Source organism: Aethalodelphis obliquidens, unplaced genomic scaffold (genome assembly GCF_003676395.1).
Source record: "Aethalodelphis obliquidens isolate GAN/ISIS:26980383/991018 unplaced genomic scaffold, ASM367639v1 scaffold2, whole genome shotgun sequence".
Lineage (NCBI taxonomy): Eukaryota > Metazoa > Chordata > Mammalia > Artiodactyla > Delphinidae > Aethalodelphis > Aethalodelphis obliquidens.
This window is the reverse complement of record NW_020837946.1, coordinates 28,221,482-28,240,135: the sequence shown is the minus strand read 5'-3', so window position 1 is coordinate 28,240,135 and position 18,654 is coordinate 28,221,482. Positions and strand designations below refer to the sequence as shown.

Sequence of the window (18,654 nt, the reverse complement as noted above, 5' to 3'; positions counted from 1 at the left end):
AGAGATAATAGCAGTGGCTCCCGATGGATCCATTTGTTGCCGTGGTGATGTGCCCACTCCTTTTGTTGGCTCGCCTCTACTTCAATAAGCCCCTTCCTGTCATCAGCCCGGTGAAAATGTCTGCAAGTTCTTCAGAGCTAATAAACAGCATACATCATTCCTTTCATCTGATCACTATAGCGGGGCCTTGTGAGTGAGTGTGGAGCATGAATCGTACAGCTGCACTAATGGAACTCTGAAGAATGAGCCCCTGAGTCAGCAGCATGAGTGCATAAGAGGGCCATAACCTCTTCCCCCTTGTCCCAAACTCAAAGTGCTGGGACGCAGAAAGGACCACAAATAGCTGTACCTTGTTTGAACATTAGGGTATTAATCCAGCTGGGTAGCCATTATTTGTTTCAAAACAGTATTTAGAGCCATCCTAGTAGCTCAGAATGGTATTTTTGAAGATAGCCCAGTTGACTAAAATTGTCCTGTGTTGGTTTTGTCTTCTCCTCCCCCAGGAATGAGATGGAAAGGCACTTCCTGGAGCTACTTCAGTTTAATATTAATGTTCCCGCCAGTGTGTATGCCAAATACTACTTTGACCTTCGCTCCTTAGCAGATGACAACAACCTGAATTTTCTATTCACTCCTCTTAGCAAAGAAAGAGCACAGAACTTAGAGGTAAGGCTGTGAAATCACTAACTGGGGTTTTCTGTCAGCCACCGAAGCCACATCTGTAGCTAAATTATATTAAGCAGTGATTAGGAAAATGGAAAGCTGTTAACAGTTTGAAGAGCTTATTAACCCGTTGGCATCATATTTCCTGTGTCTTTTATGGTTTATACAGGGATCTCACATTATAAAAAAAAAAATTGTCTCTTCTGTAACCATAATTCAGAATACTTTAAATCATATTTAATCTGTTCTTAATGGTTTTCCATTTGAACCTCTACACTTAACATATAACCATACATTAATAATTTCTTAAAATTGTATCCCTAATCATATGTACCTACATAATCTACTTACCACTCTTAACTGTCTTTTTTTTTATATATATAATTGATGTTTTGGACTATTTCTACTATTTCTACTGTCTTGATTTTTTAAATAAATAAATTTATTTATTTATGGCTGCATTGGGTCTTCGCTGCTGCACGCGGGCTTTCTCTAGCTGCGGCGAGCGGGGTCTACTCTTCATTGCGGTGCGCGGGCTTCTCATTGCAGTGGCTGCCCTTGTTGCAGAGCACGGGCTCTACAGCCCAGGCTCAGTAGTTGTGGCGCACGGGCTTAGTTGCTCCTCGGCATGTGGGATCTTCCCGGACCAGGGCACAAACCCGCGTCCCCCGCATTGGCAGGCAGATTCTTAACCACTGTGCCACCAGGGAAGTCCCTCTTAACTGTTTTTTACGCAGCTTACAGTTCGTGTGTGTGTGTGTGTGTGTGTGTGTGTGTATCACAGTTCAGTCCCATGAGTTTATTAGACAAAGCATCGGTGGCTAACCTGAGAGACCTATACTTGGAAGGTATAATGTGGGTTCAGATACTGGATGTAGAAAGTACATGAGTTTTTAATGTAAATGGTAACGTACATGGAACAAAGTAATATTTATGGCTTATGATTTTTGGTGGGTATACAGCAAAATTCACAACTGAAATGAACACATTTAAAATTGATACTTTCTGTGGTACCTTGGTGGTACTTTAGAATAAGATGTTTTTCTACCATAATTTATGTGCAAGTGAAATAGCACCTTTCAGCGCTTGAGTCATTAGACCTCTCCTACCTTCAGCACATACCTGCCTCATTAAAATTTTCTTAGAGTATGTAATAACTAATGAAAATTGAATAGAAGTTGAATAGCTGAGTAAACACTGATTTTGCCCAAGTGTATGTCCATTACGTTTAAGGATCAAGTGTGTAGGTAACAGATGATATTGCTATTAGGAGCCTATCATTAGGAACCCAATTTTTAAGTAACTCCAAGTTATTAGGGCAAGTTATCCCTTGCCCCAGCAATCTAATCATAGCCCTTAAAGGTTATTACCTTAGGGAATTGTCAGTTAGTGTAGATATCAGCTATCCAAAGTAGCAGTAACTATGAACTATCTAAACGAATGTAGATGTGTGCCTCATCAATGATGCTTTTTTGTTTTTTTAAGGTCCGAACATTTTTTTTTCCCCTAATTGTACCTATGTTCTACCTGATTGACTTTCCTAGGCCATTTCCAGATTGTGTGAAGACAAATACAAAGACTTGTGTAGAGCTGCTATGAGAAGGTCTTTCAGCGCTGATAATTTCATTGGTATTCAGCGCTCCAATGCCATCCTCTCTTAAGGGAGAAGTGAGGGGTTGTAACATCATAAACCCCTCGTAACAAGGACTGGAGAAATATCACCTCTCCTGCTCAGAAACCAGCAAAGTTAGTATTTTCACCTTAAAGAAAGACATTGAATTCAAGAGACTCATGGACAAGCGAAGATTATGCTGTAGGAAAGAACGGGACCTCGTCAATGTAACACACTCTTCTGTCCTTTTTAATGTAAACAGAGTTACAAAAACCACTCCAAAGCGAAAAGCTCCCAATCCACGCACAAATATCTGCTTACTGTGTAGGCCGATAGCTGTGAACTATGTGAGGTTTTTTAATTAATAGTTTAAATTTTTAGACTTTAAAGACACTATATAATTTTTCCTGTTTTTCTTGCCTCACTGTCCCATACTGCTGCATATTCCTTTAGAATCAGTGCAGTATTACCATTAAAAAATGTGACTCCTAACAACTCATAAAGCCAAACTTAGGAACAGACTGTTGTAGCATCGTTAGGTTTTGAAGGGTTCTTCCTCCCTACTATACCACTGAAGCTGCTAGTCATTATTGGCAATCAGTTTAAACCAAAAAGCTGCTGAATAACACTTGTCATCCACATTCTTTGCAGGCAGTACTTATTAGCATATTAGCATGTTTGGGATCATAAACAGAGAAAGTAGGTTATTTACTTCTATTGGGTCCGTGCTGCATTTCTTGTTAACTATGATGGTGCTTCTGATTTTGTGATGATTTTCCTCTTTGTTACATACTTGTATTAAAGGATATTTTCATAATTCCAGCCAACATGGTGGTCCAGTAATTAACAAGCCGGCAGTGAACTAGAAGGTGTCCCAGAAGTCTCAGTGAAATTGCAAGCCTGAATATAGTGTGCTTGGATACTCCAGAACACTGTTGCAGAATTATAAATGCTACAGACTGGCAAAACGTCACTTGCAAGTTTAATCGAATTTCTTCTAAACTCATTTAGGTTTGTAAATTTTAAACATTAAGCTTTTAATATTAATGTTCTGTTTCAGCCCCTCTTGAGGATAGCAAACAATGGGCTGAAATAAAAAGTTAAGAGCTTAAGGTCAGAATGGCCATCATCAAAAAATCTACAAACGTGCTCGCTTCGGCAGCACATACACTAAAATTGGAACGATACAGAGAAGGTTAGCACGGCCCATGCACAAGGATGACACGCACATTCGTGAAGCGTTCCATATTAAAAAAATAAAAATCTACAAACTATAAATGGAGAGGGTGTGGAGAAAAGGGAACCCTCTTGCACTGTTGGTGGGAATGTAAATTGATAACAGCCACTATGGAGAACAGTACGGAGGTTCCTTAAAAAACTAAAAATAGAACTACCCTACGACCCAGCAATCCCGCTACTGGGCATATACCCTGAGAAAACCATAATTTGAAAAGAGTCATGTACCACAATGTTCATTGCAGCTCTATTTACAATAGCCAGGACACGGAAGCAACCTAAGTGTCCATTGACAGATGAATGGATAAAGAAGATGTGGCACATATATACAATGCAATATTACTCTGCCATAAAAGAAACGAAATTGAGTTATTTGTAGTGAGGTCATACAGAGTGAAGTAAGTCAGAAAAACAAATACCGTATGCTAACACATACATATGGAATCTAAAAAAGAAAAAAAGGTTGTGAAGAACCTAGGGGCAGGACAGGAATAAAGATGCAGACAGAGAGAATGGACTTGAGAACACGGGGAGGGGGAAGGGTAAGCTGGGACGGAGTGAGAGAGTGGCATGGACATATACACACTACCAAATGTAAAACAGATAGCTAGTGGGAAGCAGCCGCATAGCACAGGGAGATCAGCTGGGTGCTTTGTGACCACCTAGAGGGGTGGAATAGGGAGGGTGGGAGGGAGACGCAAGAGGGAGGAGATATGGGGATATATGTATACGTACAGCTGATTCACTTTGTTACAAAGCAGAAACTAACACACCACTGTAAAGCAATATTATACTCCAATAAAGATGTTAAAAAAATGAGTTTAGAAGAAATTCAATTAAACTTTCAAATGATGTTTTGTAAGTTTGTGGCATTTACACTTCTACAAGTTTCAAAGCTTAAAATTGCACTAAGACTTAAGGGGATACCTTGTATCTTCATAGACCTGCCCATCTCTTTCTAAAGTAGTCCTTTGCAAGGCTGGGCCGCTTACCTGCTTGATCACCTAAGTTTCTTTTTTCTAGATTTGGTAAAGGAATTATGAACAACAGTGTTAATTCACATGTAATAAATTGAAAGGAACTGGACCCTAATAGTAGTGATAGAGTAAGTGATACGAAACAGCTTTTCTATCCTATGTGTTAACCTGGCTGTAGGTGTCTCACTTCAAGTTCTGCTATTTAAGAGGAATCATGTAAAACCTTAGGAACCCTTACCTCAGGCTTTAAAAGGCAGGGAGGTCCAGTAATCAGTCTTTTAGGAGATGGGTAACGATGTCACCTAAACTTGAAATGTTAAAAAAAAAAAGTTAGTGTTCTCAAGTATGTGAAATCTTTCTCCTCCTACCTTCTCAAATGTAATCCTAGGAATTTTGCCTGTAAACAAAGCATTTCTGGGCCAGAAATACTTTCTCTCTTTATAGCAAGGCTTCACATTATATTGAGTGCTGCAGGTTCCATCATTTTTAAAGGACAGAGACATAAATGATAAATTACGGTATATAAAATATTACAATCTACCACCTCAAAAAATATTGTTTATGGAGTTTGGAGCTTCAAATACTGATTGCAGTTTTATTTTGAAAAGAATGCTACAACTTATGTGGTTTTTCTTCCTCATGTTTATATTAAAAGAAAAGCTAATAAACTCTATTTTAATTAAAATATATGGCTACTGTGTTTGTAACACTTCTCACTATTCACATAACAACTCTGTCTAGCTCAAATGTTTTCAGTCAGCTCTGATAGTCGGGCCTTAAAGCATTTTCAAACTAACCATAAGTTGTTTTGACCCCTGCCTTTAGTTAAGATGTAGTCATTTATATCTTCAGCTTACGCTCTTTTCAACCTGAAGATAATGTAACTTAAAATCACTGGCTACAGTGCTCGGTGGCATAATGCATTAGATGGCATTTTTTAATTGTTTGTTATGGTGCCAAGATGGAAATGCACATTGAAAGATAAAAGTGGGTAAATACACAGAGAAAGGAATTACAGGGATACTGTAGAATCAGAACTTGAGTTGTTTGAGGGCTTCAAGCGATTGAACAGGAAAGAAAATGGAAGAACAGGAAGCAGTAGAATTGTGGTTGCTGTTAAGAGGGTGACTTTTTTTTTTTGGCGGTACGCGGGCCTCTCACTGTTGTGGCCTCTCCCGCTGCGGAGCACAGGCTCCGGACGCGCAGGCCCAGCGGCCATGGCTTACGGGCCCAGCCGCTCTGCGGCATGTAGGGATCCTCCCAGACTGGGGCACGAACCCGTGTCTCCTGCATCGGCAGGCGAACTCTCAACCACTGCGCCACCAGGGAAGCCCCTAAGAGGGTGACTTTTAAACAAACCACGTAATTTGACTTTAACATGCTATTTCACTTACATTCAGTTGGAAACATAACAGATCTCTAAAGTTTCTTTTAGACCCTAGCCACTGCACTTGAGCAATATTCCATCAGTCCTGATAGTATTGCCATGTTTTCATCCACCTTAATTACCTTCCTAAGGTCAGATCTTTAACTTTGTTCTTGTTAAGTTGCTGACTAGGAGAAATGATCTTATTTAGTACAGAAGGGAAAAAAATCTATCACAAGTCACTGTTTATATCAATAGTTTGCACCGCATAATAATATGCCAGTTACTAAGCAGAAATGCTGACATATCTCGAGTGGTCGAAGGTTTAAAACAAAAAAAATTGGGGGTAGGAACATTGGACATGAGTAGCTTCAAGAACAAGTTGGTAGAATAAGGAGAATCACTAAAAATTGCTTTTTCCCTTCAGCTTTAATTCTAGAGGCAACACAGCCATTTTAATAAATGGGAAATTGAGGCAAATTAAGGTAAAAATTTAAACCACTGAAAGTAGGTTCTCCAACAAATATGGGGCATGGAAACTAGTTACTAATAGGGTGGCAACTATGGCATTTTTTCCCAGGATTTTATACTTAGGAAGGGTTTGTTCCCTAAAGTAGTAAGACTATAAAAGAATATCTGACTACCTGAACTCAAATTTTATTTTTTCGCTTTTAAAAAAAAATTTTTTTCTCTAGTGGAATACTGACACGTGCAATTTTAACTCTGGTATATCGTGAACTGAACCTTATTCTTTACAAGGAAAAGACAGAGGTTTGAAATGTATGTTTGAACCAAATTAAATTGCCGTTTTTGTATGTTAAATTCATATGGTTGACCCTAAGACCACTTCTTAGGGACCAGTGTTTCTGGTTAAGAGAAATTGTTTCCACCCTGTATCAGATCCCATCATGACCCTATTCTTTGACATTTACTCCTAATGTACCCTGTATGCCCGTTATTGAAATTCAACAGCACTAAATCCTAGTTTTACAACAGGTCAAGTTTCATTTCTTAGTTTTCCCATTCTATAAAATATACCATTCCTTGATTTTTGAAAAATGCTGAAGCGAGTATTTACTGGAAAACAATTCACTCTGTATTCAGGTTATGCAATGTTTTCGAAAATGTTTACCTATAGCGTGTAGGTCAGCTAAAATCTTTCATCACCCAAGCCTTCTCTCTAACCACATGTAAAATGACTACGACTGTTCCCTCACCCAGAAGCCGCATTCTTGAGTATAGAGCTATTTGGTAAAGCACTGGACAGCTGGTAGGGGCTCTCCCAGAGGTAAGTGCTAATTTCTATGCAGAATCTATAGATTACACCCAGCATCTATCAATCAAGTTAAGGATTAGATCACCTAAAATCTTAACTGTTAGCCGCTTACCAACCTGGCCAGCCTGACACCTTGCCAGCAAGAATACAAAAGATCTAGGAGCCCTTCAGAGACACCTGGTCCCTTGTACACAGGTGCAACCTGTTTGGCTTCTGAGGCAATTTCCACTAGTCCATTTTAAATGGGTTTGGCAGATGAGATAACATGCACTTCATGTGAAACAAATGTTATGAATACCAGTTTATGGTTTAGGGTCTCTAACATGCAGAAAAAACCAGGAAAGTGAAGTAGTACAGAAATTAGAAATCCAGAGTCAAATGGAAAGAGGTTAATGTTCTTTAAAAAAAAAAAAGGAACAGGTTAGGTGATGACGTAACTGCTGTGAGGGCAGCTAAGTAATTTGAATGTGATTAGAGACAGCCTCAGAACCTAAGGTCCTCAAGAATCTGTCGACCTCTGCTTCAAGACCTCAAATTACTCTGCTAGCTTTTTCTTACAACATCTATTCCTTCATCTTACCATTCTGAATTCTACTGACCTTTACATCTAGCTCCCCAGATGGTGGCCCTTTATCTCCTCACTGGGGGAACCGACTCTTCCAAACACAGGGCGTCAGTGTTTCGTCCACCTCCCGCTGCACTCTCTCAACAAGGTCATCTCAGCTTCACCCTTTGACTTTCTGCTCGTGTCCAATGTGGCAGTGCTTGATGTTGGTTACTACTATGACCCATTTCTAAAACATTATCACCAGGTTCCAGGAAATACAGGATTTATATGTCTCACAGGCTAACTGGCCCCTGGTAATCCCCTTTAATCAACTACTTGAGCCCTCCTGTGTTCCCACAAAGTAGTTGTTCCCAGTTTGCTGCCCTCACTCCCCTGATCTGCCCACAACCCTAGATGTATCTCCTCAGGCTAGGCAGCAACCCCACCTTCCGAACTCCAAAACTCATTTCATCTGGCATTAGGAATAGATGCCTCACTTCTTAAGGTAACCCCTCTCATCTAAGGGAGAGGATTCCATCCCGACTCTTCAAGTCAAATTTCTATATCCAACCCCCCCACCACCAGGAGGGTGGTGAGGATGGGGCAATTTGACCTTCCTCAGCCCTTGACATGTCCTAGTGTTTCTCAAGATGTGGTCTCCAGACCACACCTGCCTCTCATGGGCTGAAAGTCCCTGTAAGAAATGAAGCTTCTCCTCTAAATGCAATGTGGAATCCTAGAACAGATAAAGAACATCAGTGGAAAATCTGGTGAAATCCAAATGAAGTCTGGAGTTAACAGTAGTGCGTTAATGTTGACTTCTTAGTTTAACAAATGTGCTATGATAATGTTAATATTAGGGCAAAATGGATATATCTTTGCAACTTTTCTGTAAGCCTAAAATAATTCTAAAAGTTTACTAAAACAGAACAAAAAGACCTAATTCTTGGATCCCAAATTAATCTCAATTCCTGGAGCTGAAGCCTGGGAATCTACATTTCTAATAGGAACCCCAAATGATTCTTATGCAGACACAAATTTGAAACCTCATCTTTCAATTCCCTTTCCATTCCATGCCTGAATGGCTGCTTCCTCCTCGTTTTACTTACCTTAACCTGATTTAATCTTTTAGATCCTCTCAACCCTAAAATATAAGTACTATCATTATCCCCCTTCCACAGATGAGAAAGTACTAAGATGAAGTACACAAATGAAGTACTAAGAGCTTAAGTAATTTGTTCAGGATCAACAGCCCATGAATGATGGAGCTGGGAGTTGAATCCCTAATCAGTCTAGCTCCCAAGTCTATGCACAGAACCATTCTACTTCTGCTCATTCTGTTGCACGTAACAGCTCTGTAACTAAATCACTAAAAGAAGCATTATTACCTATTTCTCCAACTTCCGAAGTCCAACAGTGCCCCCCTTTCCCACTGGGGGGAATGAACAACGAGAAAGCATTGGGAAGATGTGCCAACTAGAGACCTGTACGGGTAAGGCACAGTGGCTCTTGCACCAGGATCCAGCTCAACTGCTGTATTTTCTGTTCTCCCAAATGCCCTAACATGTACCAATCTCATAGTACTCACTTGGATGCTAAATTAATTATCTCAGGTTTACTAAGCATCTGTCCAGATTGTCAGGGAAGTGCCAGCTCTAAATCAATTTACAGTTGGCCCTCCGTATCCACAGGTTCTGCATCAGTGGATTCAACCAACCACGGATTGAAAATATTTAGGGAAAAAAATTTCAGAAAGTTACAGAAAGCAAAACTTGAATTGGCTGCACACCACCAACCATTTGCATTATATTTACAACTACTTAGGATTTGTATTTGGTATGATAAGTAATCTAGACATGACTTAAAGTATAAAGGAGGGTGCGGGGGAAGATGGGAGGGTTGTGCGTAGGTTATATAAGTACTGCACCGTTTTATATAAGGCACCGTTTTATATAAGGGACTTGAGCATCCATGGATTTTGGTATGGGGCGGCACGGGGGGGAGGGAGACTACTGGAACCAATTACCCACAAATACAGAGGGAGAACCATATATCCTCTTATCTTATCTGGGTTCCCTGACTTGTATTTAGACCTTAATACAAAGTTGTGGATCTAACTGCTGAATGATAAAGTTTTGGGGGTTTCTGACTGCAAACCAGACACACACAAGAGCAGCACTTGTATCCAAATTGCTTCAGTACAGAGTATAGATGGAGGGTTGATAAAATAGAACACAATCTCAGGCAATGTCTCTGTTCTTACGTGGATTTTCCTTCATTTCTTCAAGTGCATCATGAAACAATCACAGGATCAGCAGGAGAAACCTATGAAGTATATTCAGGTAAAACATGTTTTCATTAGTTCTCCTGGTGATTGGAATTTCCTTGATTTATTATCAATAAAAACATTGCCACTTATATTCAAAGTACATCTGAGAAATCTGATCATGAAATTAGAATGCACATACCTCCTTCAGATACTCTTAGAAAACAGTGTCTCTCCATAAAAGCATGAGAAAAATACTTGTACAGCATCTTATTTGCTTTACCATTGCTTTAATGCACTTTAAAATTTATCTACATGAATTGGGAACAAAGAAACAAAAATAGACATTTCTTTGTTTTTCATAAATAACTACTCTCCATATTTGATAAAAATCTCAAAGCATTAGTTTAACTTCCCACAAATATAATACATACAATTATTTTTTTCTGAAATAATAAGGTCAGCAAATTAAGTATCTTGACACTAATATAACCACATACAACTGCTTTTCTACTGACTTCCAGGAACAAAACAAAAACAGAAAACTTCTTATCAAGATGCTCTGGGTTTCCTTTTGCTAGTGTTAGGGACCCTGGAATTATAATCATCTGCCAGTAATAATTTTATAGATTCTAGTTGATTGTCTACAAATAAAATATCGCTGGCTCTGCTTTGAGTTCTGGATTTGACATGACACTGACAATACCGCATGGGACAGGCACTACACATACACGGAAATCAGAAAAAGTATTGAATGCCCTGGACTCGAACTACTGACTCAGTATGTGCCTCATTTGGCTCAGTAATAAATTCACCTGCACCAAACCCGTATCAAAAGTCACTAAATCTCTCATATATATAATATATATTATTTATATACACACCCACAACACATACATACTATACATACAGTTTGTAACAACATGAAGTAATATCGTCTTCAAATGATGTACCACAGACTGAAATAAATCCTGTAATTGTCATCAAGCTGCTAGAAGCTTTTGAGAGTTCTGAGCCAGGTTACTTACTTTCATCCTGCCTACCCTTCATTCACCCTGCTTTAATGTCTTGGTAGCTTTTGCTTTCAAAACCACCCTCCTCAACCTAGGTGTATTTCTTTCCCAGGATCACTTGATTGGACTTTGGAGGCAAGAAAGGGCATGCAGGGGGAGCAGGAAATCCTCAGCCACTGCACCTCACACCTGCCTAGATTTGTGATGTTCTCTATCCTGTTGGCCACATTCGGTGTTAGAAAGCAGTTATTCAAAGCTTTGTCCCTCCTACCCCCCTTGGTCTTTCTGTAGAGCACAAAAGTGAAAGAAGCCTCTTTAGCAGGGGTAGCAGTTCATTAAAATATACAACTACATTTCCTAGCTCTGGGGTTCCCATTCTGTACTTGAGACTGCAGGTCACAGATGCTGTTATTAAGGTGCGGTGTGGGATCCATGAGGTTTTCTCCTGGCAGCCGGTGTCAGGATTAGTGCAGCCCTAGCCCAGGAGGAAACGGCCTAATGAATACCAACTTGGAAACAGTGCTGTCAGCACATTATTTAAGCTTGTACATTGCTCACAATTACACACAACACACACACAGGCTTACCACTGGAAATGACTACGAGAAAACATGACAAAGGTTTGCAAGGATAAACCAATAAGGCACCGAGAAGACTTATTTTCAGCCAATTTAGACAACTTCAAAGTGTGAGGTTAAGAATATAAATTAGAACGACTTCCTAAGTCTTGTCAACTGATTTACTGAGAAGTCACATATTAGTTCCTTCTAAATCTTTACCCCCTAAAATCTATGACGGGAGACGCTGCTTACAATTGAACCATGAAAGGGACAGCCCAAAAGCTGCACCTGTGAAACTAAACTGGGCCTTAAATCCTTCCTAAAATCAGAGCTGGCTGTGAAGAAGTTGCTAAACCAACCCACAACCTTTCATTTTGTAATTGTTTTCATGAGTACGGACTGTTTGCCTAATAAAAATAAAAATCGGAAGAAAACAGCATATGAGATGGAAATAGGGGGCGACCATAAATAGATGGGCTTCTCTGCCCTGGGTAGCAGGAGGGGTGGCTGAGGTAAAACTGGAGGGAAGCAGGTGGGCTTCATCTTTGAGGTAAGGGAGGGGGAGAGCAGCGGTGAAAACAGAGGCTGAAAACAGAGGCAGCTCTGAGAGTTGGCCTGGACCGAGATCTCCAAATGCATTACCTGTATTGCCTCTCCTTGGCTTGGTATCCTGTGTCTTAACTGTCTTTTTTTTTTTTTAAGTAAATTGGTTGTTCTTTTTAGGTTTGGTATGTTGCCAAAATGAAAAATAGTTGTTTTAAAAGGAAGAACTAAATCACTTCAACCACATCATCCCACAACTTTTAGATACATTCTGCGTCATCTTTACATTCCTCCACAAAAAAAAAAGGAAGAGGAAAAACCCAAATTAGTCACAATGACCTAAGGCAGCAGAATAATCTGTGTACTTTCTGGGAAGACATGTTAACTGAGGGAAGAGGTCAAGGTGATCAGAAAAGTTCCTCATTTGAAAAACAAGAGAGGAACTGGCCCTCAGGCAGGGGATCTATTTCAAGGTTCTAAGAAGCTTCTTCTGAACAAGTAGAGGAATTAGATGTGCAAAAAGTTCTGTAGCTCTGTGTACAAGGTTTTGTCGAATATACTGACATTTTGATTCAGAGGATGAGTGTGTAAGAGCAGTGCATTTTTATAAACGTGAATAGCTTTTGAAAGTCCATGAAAACTATAACACCAGGCTTCTTTCCACCAGCAAAGTGCTTAAATCCACTATGGAAAGTATACACTTGTTTACTTAATATCCATAATGTAAAAACTGGCCTGGGCTTAAATCTGACTTTTCCAACTTTGGTATAAATGAAGCGCAAACCCCTACACTTGTTTCTCTAGGGAGACATTCCCAAATTTTAATTGTTTTTGCCATTTTAGCTTCTTAAATTTAGTTCCCACTCAGTCCTGGTCACTGGTATTCTGCTGGCCAATGCACTGTCACCCCCATCCCCAGTAATGGCCTCACACTCTTCTTGAATGAATGGTTAAATAGATTAGGAAAGCAAACAGGATTTTTAACAGTAAAGTATGTGTGCGTGGTGTGTGTATGTGTATATTCATCAATACATAGGCTTTCATATATAAGTGAGGGAATGGTTCAACAGATTAGAAAAGCAAACAGAATTCTCTCACAGTAAAGTGTGTGCTCATCACTATATAGGCTTTCTCAGAAGAGGAGGAAGAGAAAAACATATTGAGGCGAGGGGGGCAGGGGGAACAGCTTTCCTTTTGCTACACTGATCCATGTTTTAAAAGCTTATGCAAGGGTGTTATGGGTTTCATTTGTTTCCAGAGGCCGCAGAGAGCAGTGTCTCGATGCTTTTGGAATATCTGGCTGTAATCTAGTCCAAAGTCCAGGGACACTTATTTTCCCTCATCGCTGCCAGTGTTTGTTCACAGGTAGCCAGCCTCCCTCCCCCTGTTCAAGCACCTCATTCAAGGGTGGGTGTGGTTTCTAATCACAGCCCTCCAGGAGAGGAGGAATAAGAAAAGCAAAAAGACTGTTTAACATGATAAAAGAGGTGGGATGGGGGGGGGGGGGGTGGAGCAGATAAGACAGGTGGTGGAAATTTACTTAATTACAGGAGTTATATCCATTTTAGTCCTTAAATGTAAAAAGGAACCCCCTTCAGCACTATCGCTAAGTCCTTCCAGAAGAAGAAGTGGGTTTATTTTTACCAAAGTTTTAACACAAGTTTTAAAAAGTGGCATCACCAAAGCCTATTAAGAACCACTCACTATAGATGTTAAAAAAAAAAAAAAGAACCACCCACTCCTCGGGCACAAAGCTGCCATCTTAACAGTCTAGAATTCAAGTTCAACCAATCACCATCCCTTAGGTTCGCATTCTTCCAAATATTTATTCCGGACACTGCAATGCTACCTCTAACTTATTCAAGCAAAGCTGGCACTGTTAAGAACGAGAATGATTACAAGTACTATAGAAAAGAAACCGAAGCTTGCTAAACGAAGCTAGGACGGACACATTAGAATCTCTAAACATTGCCTAACCTTGTCACTTTCCGGAGGCCCTAACCACATTATGCTACCCCCCTCCTTGGTATGACTTAGGGTGTCCCCTAACTTAGGAACTATAAACAGGGACAAGCAGCTCACCTTAAAGCATCTTGGACACTTTAAGCAGTGGAAGGAGAAACAACCTGGAAAAGCACACGGAACAACTTCCCAGTCACAGCAACTTTCACTGTTCACATTATTTTTAAAGACAGAAGTATAGGAAATATATTTTCCCAATTTAGACCACCCAGTTCAAAGAAACCTGAACCAAGTGGAACTTCATTATAATGCCAACTTTAGGATTGTAAAGCCCCCAAAGCAAAGGTAAATTTTGTTGCCAAAATGCAACAAAGTTAAAAATTAAGAAAACTACATATAAATTAAAAACAGGGTTCCTCTTGAAAAGGCAGTAAGATAGAACAGACGTGAGCTGAGCCCCTTTGAGAAGTCCTGGGACAGGTACTCCCCTTGAAACGGTCCCTCTCCCCTCTCTCCAAGTTGCCCCGGGAGGGGGCATCAGCACCAAGAAGGTAAACGGAAGTGACCTTGGCAAAGCTACCAAACAAAACAACCTCCCTCCCTCAACTCCCGGCCCCGGTCCCGGTCCCTCGGCCTCGGCCTCCTCCTACACGTGCGACAGGGACACCTGCTTGTGATAGGCGGCGGCGGCGGCGGGGCCCGGCGGCGCGGTCCTGCCCGTGAGCGCTGCGCTCGCCTCGGCGTAGTCCCCCGCGGCCGTGGCGCCGCCGCTCTTGTGGCCCCGCCGCGGGCGGCAGCAGCAGCGGCTGGTGAAGCGCCGCCACGACTCCACAGTCTTGCCGGACCAAATCCAAACGCCCGACGTGATGCCCACCACAAGGCACATGAAGTACTTGAGCATGAGCACCCAGTACTCGGGCTTGGCGCGCGGCTGGCCAGAGTCCGGGCCGGGGCACGCGCAGGTGAGCGCAGCCTCCCAGCTCTCGCGATAGTGCTGTTCGTACAGGTAGCATGCTACCACGATGCTGGCTGGCACAGTGTAGAGCAGCGTGAAGATGCCGATGCGGATCATGAGCTTCTCCAGCTTGTCCGTCTTGGTGCCGCCCTGCTTGATGACGCTGCGGATGCGGAAGAGCGACACGAAGCCCGCCAGGAGGAAGAGCGTGCCCACCAGCAGGTAGAGCACCAGCGGGCCCAGCACGAAGCCGCGCAGCGAGTTCAGGTTCTGGTTCCCCACGTAGCAGATGCCGGCCACCGGGTCCCCGTCCACGGAGCTCAGTGCCAGCGCAGTGATGGACTTGACACTGGGGATGAGCCACGCGGCCAGGTGGAAGTACTGCGCATAGCCCGCAATGGCCTCGTTGCCCCACTTCATGCCAGCCGCCAAGAACCAGGTGAGCGACAGGATGACCCACCAGATGGAACTGGCCATGCCAAAGAAGTAGACCAGCAGGAAGACGACAGTGCACAGCGCAGGGCCCGTTGTCTCGTAGTGGATGTGGCTGTGCTCGCGGCTGCAGGCGACGCTGGCATGGCCCACGACCAGGCGCACCAGGAAGCCCAGAGACACGCACAGGTAGCAGGCTGACAGGAAGATGATGGGGCGCTCAGGGTAGCGGAAGCGTTCCATGTCTATTAAGAAGGTGGCCACCGTGGTGGAGGTGGAGATGAAGCACAGTACAGACCACAGGCCGATCCAGAAGGTGGCGAACGTGCGCTCGTCGGGGCTGAAGGACGGCTGGTAGCAGGGCACCGCGCAGTTGGGTACCTGGCCCGTCCTCACCTTGTTGTAAAGCGGGTGCGACTCCTTGAGAATGGGCACGAAGGGCTCGCGGCACTTGCACACCGACGGGCCCCCGGTGGCGCAGTCGCTCCCCGAGGCCGGCGACCCCGGCAGGCCTGAGTGGGTGGGCTTGGCCGGGAAGGGCCTGGGGGGCGCCGTGGTGGCCTCGCTGCGGTTGTAATCCATGCACAGGACCTCGGCGTCACGGCCCAGCACCGGGAGGCGGTCGCAGCTCATGCGTTCCGGCCAGGCAAAGCCATACTGGCGCATGAGCGGCGAGCAGCCGGCCTTGGCGCGCTCGCACACCGAGCGGCAGGGCGGCAGCGGCTTGTGGTAGTCGGGCAGGCAGATGGGCGTGTACATGGAGCACAGGAAGAAACGCAGGTCCGGCGAGCAGTGGATCTCCACCAGCGGCCAGAACTGGTGCACCTCCAGACCCGCCTCGTCCTGCGTGTCGTGGTTGAACTGGTTGGGCATGTGCGTCAGGTTGTAGCCGATGCCGCGGCACATGGGCACTGTGATTTCCTGGCACACTGGGGCCTTGGAGGCGGCCGCCGCCCGGCCCGCCAGCTGCGCTAGGAGCAGCAGCAGCAGCGAAGGCGGCGCGGACGGGTCTGGCCGAGCCATAGCCCCCTCCCTCCCCTCGTCTCCCGCAGCCAGCGCGGGGCCAGCTCAGGCAGGGGAAACCGGGATCCGGGCTTCCCTCTCCGCCGACTTGTGTGGCGCCGGGACTGGCAACCTGTTGGTTTCTTTTTCTTTTAAAGAAATCCGTCCAAAGATAAACTGTTTCGGGAGGGCGCTGCCTCCGCAGGGAGCGCTCAGCTCTTCGCTGGAGAGGGCTGGGGAGGGACGGTTAGGTCTCCGATTCCAAGGAAAGTACTCTTTAAAAAAGAAGGTGGAGGAGAAGAAAAATTGCAACCACTCCCAAATAGAGAGGCGTCAACGGCGCAATCCCCGCAAGCGGTCTCCAAAACTCTAAGTTAACCTCTCTCCCTCCCCTCCCCTCCCACCTCCTGGAACCAAACTACAGACTCCCCGCCCCTCACCCCGCCTCCCTTCTCGCAGGGCCTGCCAGCCTGCACCCCAAGGTCAGAGCGCTCAGCCCCCGGGAAAAGGGCAGAGGGCCGGGGAAAGAACGGGGAGAAGGGGAAGGCGCGGGCTCTCACCTCTGAGGATCCCAAGAGAAGCAGATAGTCCGTAGCCAGCCTGGGCCCTCCGTCTCTGGAACACTTCGCTCAGAAACGCGACTCAGAGACAGGCTGGCATCGGGAAAGTTTGGCGATAGGCTGGGTACCCGAGGAGGCAGCACATGGCAGCAGGTGGGGGCATCTCAGAGAGGGGGTCGCCCCCTGAACGAGGTCGCCGCAGACCGGTCATTCGCCCTCACCTCCTGCGGGCCCCCCCGCATGATCCGGGCGGGGCAGGACGCGGGGCAGGCCGTGCGTTCCACCAGGGTCCGGGAGCCGGACGAAGGGCGAGCGCGCCTGGCAGCAACTGGGCAAGAGGAAGGCGGTGTGCGGCGACCGGGGGATCCCGCCGCCTCACAGCACGGCGAGCAGCCAGCGCTGGCCCCGCCGGGACTGCATGGTGCGCGCCCGCCGCCGCGTCCCGCCCGCCGCTCTCCTCCTCCCCTGCAGGGGGATCCGCGCTCCAGCGGACTCCTGGGGGCGGTGGCGGTTCTCCCGGGACGCGCCGGGCTCCGCTCCTCCCCCGCGCTCTAGCACCCTTTGGCCCACCTCCGGCGGGTATTGAACTGCGCGCGACGGCGGCGGCGGCGGCGGCGGCGCTGGCCGCAGCGGAGTCACTGCCTTGAGCTGACTGGCCTCTCCCGCCCAGCCCGGGTCACCTGCTTCTAATGCCCGCCGGGAGGCTCCGCCCCGGCCCCGCCCCTTCGCGCTGGGGCTCGGTTGGTGGGCCGCCCCGCCCCGCTCTCCGCGCGTCCCCGCCCACTGCCCCGCGGGCTCGGCCTCTCTCCAGGCGCCCTCCGGCCCCGCCTAGAGCTGGCAGCCGAGGAACGTGGGCCAATCGCCGGCCGGGAAGCTATGGGGGGCGGGGCTAATGCTAATCACGCCTTCTTGAGACCCGGAGCGGGAAACCCTAGCTAGAAGTCCCTCCTGAGTTCTCTGCTGGCTCCCACTGGTGCGGGGCTCAGTTTCCCGTAATGTTCTCGCTTATGAACCCTAGCTTCCAGGACACCTACCAGGTCTCTTATCTGAAGGTAAGCATCCTTAGAGTCCAGCGCTTGTTTAAAAGAACTGCTCAAAAAATCATTCTTAACCGTGGGACCTGTCTCCTCTCTGCGCTGCCCTCACCAGGTGAGCTCAAATTGAGAGAAGTACAAATGCTTACTGAGCCCCTACTGTGTGTCAGACAGCGCGTTAATCGTTCTCATCTTAATACAGGATGTCTCAGAACCTTACGACAATTCTATGAGGCAGGCACTCCTTATAGGTGAAGAAACAAGAGTTTAGAAGCATACCAAGGCAACCGAGCTAATGATAGTTCCCCCAAGAAAGCCACAACCTAGATAATCTTGTTCAGCGCGGTATTCCGAGCGCCTAACACAGAGTAGGCTCTCAAATGGCAAACCTGGGATTCGAACCGAGATAGTTGGGACGCGACATCCACAATTTTTACCACCTCCTCCCCCGTCCCCCCATATGCGACCGGTTATCTCCCAGGCTTTAACCTTTACTTTTGCATTTCGTAACAAAATCTTACTGTTGCGACAAGAAAGTGATTTGCTTTCCGTCTTTGGAAGACTCCAGACGTGTTAGTCCTTTATCAGTTTATCGGGTTAAAAATCCAGGCAGTTCGAAGTCGCCCGCAGAGAAAAGTAACTTTAGCTCC

At 45.2% G+C, this 18,654-nt stretch overlaps 2 protein-coding genes and 1 non-coding gene across 6 annotated transcripts in view; 2 read left to right on the top strand and 1 right to left on the bottom strand.

The window, feature by feature from the left end:
- The window catches only part of CCNYL1 (cyclin Y like 1), a 42,897-nt gene extending 31,720 nt beyond the window's left edge, over nucleotides 1-11,177 (top strand). For 2 of the 4 annotated variants that reach the window (XM_027122872.1, XM_027122855.1), the window contains exons 9-11: nucleotides 504-666; nucleotides 9,966-10,019; nucleotides 11,069-11,177. In XM_027122872.1, the coding sequence (XP_026978673.1) occupies nucleotides 504-666; nucleotides 9,966-10,019; nucleotides 11,069-11,161 (310 nt within the window). In that variant the 3' untranslated portion in view covers nucleotides 11,162-11,177. Of the gene's footprint in view, nucleotides 1-503; nucleotides 667-2,207; nucleotides 2,902-9,965; nucleotides 10,020-11,068 lie in introns of those variants that run through there. The other 2 variants (XM_027122862.1, XM_027122880.1) reach the window with 1 other exon arrangement.
- On the top strand, nucleotides 3,422-3,528 carry LOC113605417 (U6 spliceosomal RNA). The gene has a single exon (XR_003427209.1). It is a non-coding gene; the product is annotated as a U6 spliceosomal RNA (small nuclear RNA).
- On the bottom strand, nucleotides 10,042-17,549 carry FZD5 (frizzled class receptor 5). The gene is made up of 2 exons (XM_027122846.1): nucleotides 16,971-17,549; nucleotides 10,042-16,685 (listed from the first exon to the last, which is right to left on the bottom strand). The coding sequence occupies exon 2, from the start codon at nucleotides 16,429-16,431 to the stop codon at nucleotides 14,668-14,670; it is 1,764 nt and encodes a 587-aa protein (XP_026978647.1). The 5' UTR covers nucleotides 16,432-16,685; nucleotides 16,971-17,549; the 3' UTR covers nucleotides 10,042-14,667.
- Nucleotides 17,550-18,654: the final 1,105 nt, after the last annotated feature.

What these genes read in the sequence shown, in the direction of transcription:
- FZD5 (XM_027122846.1), bottom strand. Translation starts at nt 16,431, where the DNA reads ATGGCTCGGCCAGACCCGTCCGCGCCGCCTTCGCTGCTGCTGCTGCTC.